Below are 9,641 nucleotides of genomic sequence, written 5' to 3' on the forward strand. Positions count from 1 at the left end.
GTCTAAATGATTTTTATCCAGTGTGAATCCAGTGGGTCTGAGTCCAGTGGGTCTGAGTCCAGTGGGTCTGAATCCAGTGGGTCTGAGTCCAGTGGGTCTGAATCCAGTGGGTCTGAGTCCAGTGGGTCTGAGTCCAGTGAGTCTGAGTCCAGTGGGTCTGAGTCCAGTGGGTCTGAGTCCAGTGAGTCTGAGTCCAGTGGGTCTGAGTCCAGTGGGTCTGAATCCAGTGGGTCTGAGTCCAGTGAGTCTGAGTCCAGTGGGTCTGAGTCCAGTGGGTCTGAGTCCAGTGGGTCTGAGTCCAGTGGGTCTGAGTCCAGTGGGTCTGAGTCCAGTGGGTCTGAGTCCAGTGGGTCTGAGTCCAGTGGGTCTGAGTCCACAAAATGATTTTATTTTTATTCTGCTTTGTAAAAGAATTTATTTGGTACTAAATATTTCAAACAGAATGTGATTCAGAGGCTGGTTTGAACGGAGGAGGTTCCTGTTATCACCAGAACAACAAGGGCCATTGTGTCCACGCACTCAGGGGCCCTCCTCAGCTGGGGGCCCCATTCAGCCCAGTAACAGCCAGACAGTGGGAGTTGTGTGTCGGGTCCTGTCTGAGGTCCGTCTCTGCAGGAACCCTGAAGCGGTGACACCCGCCCCCCCAGCAGGAACACATTTACATGATGTTTGCAAAGAACCGGTTCAGCAGGATGAGCCCAATGCAAATATTGAACTTTCATTTCCATTCTGTAATAAAGATACCCCCCCCCCCTTGTTTAATATTGTTTTATACTGCCCCCCAGCGGTGGACCGGGGGGGTCCTGAACGCAGTGTGTGCGTTCAGGGCCGCCACAAACAGAACCATGAGAGCCTCCCTTAAACCGGATTAACGCGCAGAACCGGAACGAGCTCCGACACCGACGGTCCAGCGGCCCCACGTGATGGGCGGAGCTCCGCTTCATCGGTCCGAGCGGCACCGGGCTCAGGTCCCGGGATGACCGGATGACGTCACACATACAGTTCACCAGTTCATCTGCATTATTCAGCTGTCAGACTGGAGCGGGTCGTAACCAGAACCAGTATATTTATTATTAACCCCCGAGGGGAAAGATCGTGATGATTATATATTTATTATATTTATTATATTTATTATATTTATTATATTTATTATATTTATTATATTTATACACGCAGATGTTTTTCAATCAATACATTATTTTTTTATCGTGTTTTTAAAAAAAAACTTATTTACTGATTTTTGTCGCGTGAGCCAAACCCTCACACACCGCAGCCAATGAGAACCGCGCTGACATCGACAGCCGCGTTGCATCACGGTAGCAGTAGTTCATTCCCCCCCGCAGCCCGTCCGCGCCTCCGAACCCGCGGCAGTGCGGGACTACAGCGCGTCGCGTCCCGGACAGAGGCGGCTGCTGACAGCGGTGGATCCACTAACCGCCGTCAGTTAGTTTCCGTTGGGGGCTCTAACCGCCGCCGCCATGCAGTCCGAGTCCGGGATCGTTCCCGACTTCGAGGTGGGGGAGGACTTCCAGGAGGAGCCCAAGACCTACTACGAGCTGAAGAGCCAGCCCCTGAAGAACAGGTCAGTCTCCCCGGACCCGGACCCCCGCGCCGCGGGGGGGTCCGGGTCCGGCTGCTCATTGGCTCGGGGGGGGCTGAGGTCCAGAGGCTGATGTCAGCTGCTGGGATGGGGGGGGGGGGGGCGTCCGGCGTGTGTCGCTCCGGTCGTTACACAACACGGGTGTTGTCCCGTCAACATCACTCACATGGAGGCGCGTGTCCGAGGACAGACGCGCGTGTCCGCGCCCGTGTAGAGGAGGTTCTCCAGGAACGGGTCTGGGGTTCTGAGGCGGACACGGAGTCCCGCAGAGTCCCGCACAGCCGCGCCTCTGTGACTACAGGAGTCTGAGGTCAACCCGAGTCAGAGGAGTCAAGTCAGACTTGGTAATTGATCTCATGCTCGAACAACATTTAAGTGTTTTATCAGAGTCACGCCGGGGCCCGGTCGGTGCTGTGACTCCTTCTCATAGTGCTTTGACTCCTCCCCATGGTGCTGTGACTCCTCATGTTGGTCCAGTTGGTGCTGTGACTCCTCATGTTGGTCCAGTTGGTGCTGTGACTCCTTGTGTTCTGTCCCAGTCGGTCCAGTCGGTGCTGTGATTCATCCCCATGGTGCTTTGACTCCTCATGTTGGTCCAGTTGGTGCTTTGACTCTTCTCCATAGTGCTGTGACTCCTCCCCATGGGGCTTTGACTCCTCATGTTGGTCCAGTTGGTGCTGTGACTCCTCCCCATGGTGCTGTGACTCCTCCCCATGGTGCTGTGACTCCTCCTCATGGTGTTGTGACTCGTCCCCAGTGACTCCTCATGTTGGTCCAGTCGGTGCTGTGACTCCTCATGGTGCTGTGACTCCCCCTCATGGTGTTGTGACTCCTCTCCATGGTGCTGTGACTCCTCCCCATGGTGCAGTGACTCCTCATGTTGGTCCACTTAGTGCTGTGACTCGTCCCCAGTGACTCCTGATGTTGGTCCAGTGGGTGCTGTGACTCCTCCCCATGGTGCTGTGACTCCTTGTGTTGAAGGAGTCGTTACCATGGTGACGGTGTGCGACACAAACAACACGCTGACCGATCACGCCGCTGAGGCCGTCCAGACGGAGGCGGTCCAGAGGTGTGACTCGTCACTGTTGACACAAACACTCCGGTGTGATGACAGCGGTGATGACAGCGTTCACCAGGGCCCTACAGGAGCCTGAATGCTGTGACGCTTTGGGGCCGTGTTTGTTTACTCTCCTGGGGGGCGGCGCTGCCCATCGGCCCGCAGCAGTGGGGTCCAGAGGAGCCGATGGCCTCCAGCTGCAGACGTGCGAATCGTTCACAAACCAGTTTTAGTGCAAATGAAGGAAACAGACGGAGCGGCTCGGAGCCGTCGTGTCGGCTGCTGTTTGAGTTGTGGTGAAGCAAACAGCTGCTGGTGTCGCCTGTCAGACACGCGTGTGAACGACCCCCGCCCTGTACCACTAGAGCGTGAACGCTGGTGAGAACGTCGTGATGTTCTAAGACGTGAGTAAAAACATGGTTAAACAATCAGGAGCCCCCCCCCCCGTGTGAAATGTGTGTTCAAAGTTTGTATAAACAGAAAAAAAGGAGCAGTTTCTACAAAATCCTCATCTGAGACAAAACTCCGTACGACCCAGAGGTCAGTTGGTAACCATGGCGATGAAACAAAAAGAAATGCTAAAAACTCATAAATAGTAAATTAATGATTTTGGTGTCGACGGGTGTGGAGTTCGAAAATGTTTCTAAACTTTTGCACAAAACTCTAAAAACCCAAAAACCACCCTAGTTATAATAGTGTGTATAGTGTATTAATAGTGTAATAGTGTATTAATTAATTATTAATTACTGTATGTTAATTGCTGTAAGTTTACGACTTCTAAATGAATTTGCCACCTGAGCCTGAAATAATAGAAATGGAAAGAATCTTTAAACGTCACCACTTTTATTTCATGTGTGGAAAAGTTTGAAACACAGAAAAAAGTTTGTGATGATTGACTTGAAACCAAAACTAAAATCCAAAGTGTTTCCTGTTTCTGGGCTGAAGGAGGAAGACATTTCAAAATCAAATTTATTTTTTTTTAATAGGAAAAAAAATGAATTGAAAGCAGAAACAAAAACTAAAGAATGTTTTTTTGTTCTGAAATAATTTCTGATTGTAAAACAACGTCTGTCATTTGCAGAACTTGACCCCCGGATCAGGCGTTCAGCCGGGCAGCCCCTCACGCCCCAGCTGTCTGCTTGACTCCGCCCCTCTGACTTTAGGGGGTGGGGCTTCTACATATAAAAACAGCTATTCCATTTCTTTGTCTAAAATGTTTCATTTTTTAAATTTATTTCAAGGAGAATGGAATCACACCGCTCCACGCAGGACGACCCGTCAACATCAGCTGTTATTTCTAGCTGCTCTGAAACAGCTTGAATTACCCCCCCACACACCCCCCACACTCTTTTTTTAGGTTCTTTTAATTGACGGGAGGCTTTGCGGCTCATGTAACTGTGAAGTCGTGCCCCCCCCACTTTGCCTCTGCGTCGATCTGACGACGGCGATGACGACAATGAGGAGGACGAAGCAGCAGATTGGTGTGTGTGTGTGTGTGTGTGTGTGTGTGTGTGTGTGTGTGTGTGTGTGTGGTGTTTGTGTCCACATGTCACGTCGTCTAGTAAGAACGCTTCATTGTGTGGCCCTGCCGTCGGAGCACAGGGGCCCTCTGTGTGCAGACATTGGCCCCCGCCCCCCGGGTTGCTGACATTTTCTTTCACATTTGTAGTTTATCTTCACTTCAAGGAGAATAAACTTCCTGTGCAGCAGTGACCTTTGACCCAATCGTACATTAAAGGTAATGGTGCTATTACTCCATTAATGAACTGTCGTGACCCCGTTCCACTGGGGTGGGGGGTTAGGGTTAGTCCTGGTGGAATCAGACGAGTCGGAGCAGTTTCGACTGAACGTTTCCACTTCCTCTCGCCGTCACATGAGGATGAGCAGCACAGAATCCGTCACGCCAGCGTGTCGCAAGACCCTGTTGTGTAAAACGGCTGGAATGACTTTGCATAGCGACCCCCCCTCCTTCTAAATTTAAAATCCAAAGTGTGTCTAATTGTCATTTCAGCTTCCACACATTTTTGTTTTTTACACCACTCTGACGGCCAGTGGCGACGTGAAAAACTGTTTGTGCCTCAAAAAGAAGTGAGAGAGGTAGTGAAGCCACGCTGTGTAAATAACTGTGTATATTTAGCAGTGGATGTGTTAGATCTAAACCCCAGCTGGGGGGGAATCAGCCTCAAATTACCACACAGCACTCAAGATCTGTTTCATGAAGTGATAATGACAATAAAACACCAATAATAATAATAATAATAATAACAACAATAATAGTAAAATAATAACAATAAAAACACCAATAATAATAGTAATAACAACAATAACAATAATAGTAAAATAATAACAATAAAAACACCAATAATAATAGTAATAATAACAACAACAATAATAGTAAAATAATAACAATAAAAACACCAATAATAATAGTAATAATAACAACAACAATAATAGTAAAATAATAACAATAAAAACACCAATAATAATAATAATAACAACAACAATAATAGTAAAATAATAACAATAAAAACACCAATAATAATAGTAATATTAACAACAACAATAATAGTAAAATAATAACAATAAAAACACCAATAATAATAGTAATAATAGCAACAACAATAATAGTAAAATAATAACAATAAAAACACCAATAATAATAGTAATAATAGCAACAACAATAATAGTAAAATAATAACAATAAAAACAATAATAATAATAATAACAACAACAACAATAATAGTAAAATTAGTAACAATAAAACACCAATAATAATAATAACAACAACAATAATAGTAAAATAATAACAATAAAAACAACAACAATAATAGTAATAATCACAACAACAATAATAGTAAAATAATAACAATAAAAACACCAATAATAATAGTAATAATAACAACAACAATAATAGTAAAATAATAACAATAAAAACACCAATAATAATAGTAATAATAATAATAATATATTCTAATAATATTATATTATCATTACTATTATTATTATTATTATTATTATAAGAATGTAATATTCTAATATTATTATTATTATTAATAATAATAAAACCCCAATCTTCTTCTTCAATAATAATAATAATAATAATAATAATAATATAACAAGAAAAACAATAATAATAATAATAATGATGATGATGATAATAATAATAATACTAATAATACTACTACTAATAATAACAATAATAATAATGGATTTGATTTTTATAGCAATTTTGGAGACACTCAATGATCCATTCTTCATTCACTCCTCATTCATACGTAGTGATGGTAATGATGGTAATGGTGATGATGTTGGTGATGATGGTGATATTGGTAACAATGAAGATGATGATGGTGATGATGATGATCGTGTGTGTGAATGTGTGTGCTTCACACACACATTCACACACCAGCGAGTTCCTCACTGGAGGCCAGGAGGGTGAAGGGTCGAGCTCCAGGACACAATGACTGATGACCGGGAGAGCAGGAATCCAACCGCCAACCCTACAATCAATGGATGACCCCCCGATATGGCGATGGGTCCCTGACGGATCTGATGTTCCAGATATCAGTATCAGGAACAAATTTATTATTTTAATTAATATAAATTTGTATTTCTAGAATGTTTTCTCATCTCAGGACCGACTCCTAGAGTTTTAGAGCAGCTGAGGAGCTGCTGTCGAGTCTGGAACAAACCGTTAACACACAGAAAGAAAGAAATTAACCATCGGCTCAAATATCTGATATAAAAATCCTCCAAACTAGCGTGAAGAACACGCTTGGTTACCCACAATGCCGCTGCACCTAAAACCAGAAGTCCCATGATGCTCGGCTCCTCATGAAACGACTCGTTTACTGTGAAGAGCTGCTGGTGGAATGTGGAAGTTTATTGATTATTAATTTATTAAATTATTGATTATTAAACTGCAGATATGAAGGACAGCAGGTTCCTGATAGGAAGAGTTTTAACTGTTGGGGGGGGGGGGCAGCTTGTCCCCCTGGGGGGTGCGTCACGGAGTTTGGGGAGTTTCATCATTGCTGTTACACGGACCGAGGCGTGAATGACACGGACAGCTGTGTGGTCCCTAGGAGCCAGGGGCCGGTACACGCTTCTTATATGTGGACCCTAACCACGCATGTGGCCCCTGGGAGCCCAGGGCCGGTACACGCTACGTGGATGTGGACAAATCCTCTCGCACATCGACCAGATCGTTCAGTTTCCTCCCTGAGATCCAGTCAGCACGTTTGTGATCTTTGTCGACATCTACTGGTGTCCAGAAGTACTACAACACTACAGTATCACACACTACAACACTACAGTATCACACACACACACACACACACACACACACACACACACTACAACACAACAGTATCATACACACACACACACACACACACACACACACACACACACACACACACACACACACACACACACACACACACTGATGATATAAAGAACGGACGCACTTGAGAGGTTCTGGAAGTAAATCACAACATGTGACCCCAGCACCAGTAGAACTTCCTGAGATCTGATTGGACGTGACCCCAGCACCAGTAGAGCCTCCTGGTGACCATGTGACCTGCTGGGCGTGTTAGAACATACCCCCTCCCCCCAGAGCACACACCTAGCAGTAGCTGTGTGTTTACCCTCCAGTGTCAACACGCCGAGGCGCCCTTTTGGATTGGCTGAACTCACGTCCTCGTATTAAAGGTGTGGTCCTGACTCCACCCTCCACGTCATTCAGAGTTGACCAGACCCCCCCCGCATTACTGCTGGGGGGGTCTGGGGTGTACCTCCATTTTCTACCACATGCTGGTGGAGCGGCCCCTGAGGTTAGTCGGCCCCTGAGGTCAGACGTCCCCTGAGGTCAGTCGGCCCCTGAGGTCAAAGAGCCCCTGAGGTCAGATGGCCCCTGAGGTCAGATGGCCCCTGAGGTCAGATGGCCCCTGAGGTCGGAGGGCCCCTGGTGGGAGGAGTCCCGGCTGCAGTAGTGGTTCCAGGGGGCACTGTTGCTCTGTTCTGCCACTGGGCGGGGCCCTGGAATGGGCCCACTGTGTGGAGCGTCCAGGCTGGGCCCCGGAGCCCCCCCGTCACACCACACACAACGGCTGGACCCCTGAGGTGGATCCAGCAGTTAGACACATCCCTGACCAGCCTGTTTTTGTCATTCATTCTGATCTGATGGATGGTTGTCAATCAATCAATCAATCAATCAATCAATCAATCAATCACCATCAACCTCAGTTCAGATTCTCCTCCTGCCTGAAGTGTCTGAACCTCTGATAGACGTGGGAGACATCACCACCGTCCAACTGGGATCAAACTGGGAATCGAATTAGACCGGGCGGCAGTGTCTCAGCGGTAGAGCAGACGTCTCGTAGACGGATCGCCCCAGCCATCGGCGGATCGTGTCCCGCTCCCGCCATGATGTCACCAGGAGTGTGAGCTGACAGTGGGAGGTGTCAGCTCACCTCCCAGCCACTGCCGAGGCGCCCTTGAGCAAGGCGCCGTCCCCCCTACGAGCTGCTCAAAATGGGGCGCGTTCCGAAGCCGCTGCCCGTCACTCTGCCTCCCTGATGTGTAGTTTAATGTGATTGTACTAACTGCATGCTTACAGGCCCCCTTGTGTGTTGTGTTCAGGGGACCTGCATACTGTCAACTAACCGAGTGACTTTGTAATTTCCCCTTGCGGGGATCAATAAAGTATACTTCCTCTTCTTCTTCTAATCAAACTGGGAATGAAAATGGGAATCAGACTGGAATTAGACCGGGAATGAAACTGGGATCAAACTGGGAAACTCAAACTGACTCATGGGAGACTTTCTTTCAGTGCTTCCTGGTAACTCCTCAATCTTCGGTAGAGAAGCTGCGTACTTCTTCTACACCTCCAGCTTGTCGATGCACCTGAGGTGACGGAGGATGTGTTTCTGATCAGACGGATCACACCTGTTGAGGTGTTGAAGGTGTTCTCATCCAAAGTGTCATCACTTTGTGTGATGCCTGGCAGGCAGGCAGCATAAAAGGTCAGAGTGTCTAAAATAAATAGGTCAAAAGTGTGCTTTGACCTAAACTACATTTCCCACAATGCAGTAGTTCATCCCATTTTAACTCTGACTAAACGTTGTGAACAAAGTTAACGTCCTAACTTGTGTCTGATGTTATTTTTCTTTATTGATTGATAGTTTGATCCTTGATTGATGGAGTTCTGTGGGTTTAATAACCTGACAAATGAAAAGGATTTATGTTAGAACAGAGAAACAAACAAACAGGTTTTTTCTGTCTAACTGTAATGTTTGGAACTAGAATCAGTCAGAAATTCAGTTATTTAACATTAAGGAGTAGTTACATTTAGTTACATTACACTGAGTTACATTTAGTTACATTTATTAGTTACATTAAGGAGTAGTTACATTTAGTTACATTACACTGAGTTACATTTAGTTACATTTATTAGTTACATTAAGGAGTAGTTACATTTAGTTACATTACACTGAGTTACATTTAGTTACATTTATTAGTTACATTAAGGAGTAGTTACATTTAGTTACATTACACTGAGTTACATTTAGTTACATTTATTAGTTACATTAAGGAGTAGTTACATTTAGTTACATTACACTGAGTTACATTTAGTTACATTTATTAGTTACATTAAGGAGTAGTTACATTTAGTTACATTACACTGAGTTACATTTAGTTACATTTATTAGTTACATTAAGGAGTAGTTACATTTAGTTACATTACACTGAGTTACATTTAGTTACATTTATTAGTTACATTAAGGAGTAGTTACATTTAGTTACATTACACTGAGTTACATTTAGTTACATTTATTAGTTACATTAAGGAGTAGTTACATTTAGTTACATTACACTGAGTTACATTTAGTTACATTTATTAGTTACATTTAGGAGTAGTTACATTTAGTTACATTACACTGAGTTACATTTAGTTACATTACACTGAGTTACATTTAGTTA

At 45.0% G+C, this 9,641-nt stretch overlaps 1 protein-coding gene across 3 annotated transcripts in view; it reads left to right on the forward strand.

Annotated features, from left to right (window-relative positions):
• Positions 1-444: 444 nt before the first annotated feature.
• LOC137603689 (microphthalmia-associated transcription factor-like) overlaps positions 445-9,641 on the forward strand; it is a 30,473-nt gene continuing 21,276 nt past the window's right edge. For all 3 annotated transcript variants that reach the window (XM_068327381.1, XM_068327390.1, XM_068327399.1), the window contains exon 1: positions 445-1,582. In XM_068327381.1, coding sequence (XP_068183482.1) covers positions 1,479-1,582 — 104 coding nt within the window. In that variant the 5' untranslated portion in view covers positions 445-1,478. The remainder of the gene's footprint in view (positions 1,583-9,641) is intronic.

The sequence above is a fragment of the Antennarius striatus genome, chromosome 2, assembly GCF_040054535.1.
Source record: "Antennarius striatus isolate MH-2024 chromosome 2, ASM4005453v1, whole genome shotgun sequence".
NCBI lineage: Eukaryota > Metazoa > Chordata > Actinopteri > Lophiiformes > Antennariidae > Antennarius > Antennarius striatus.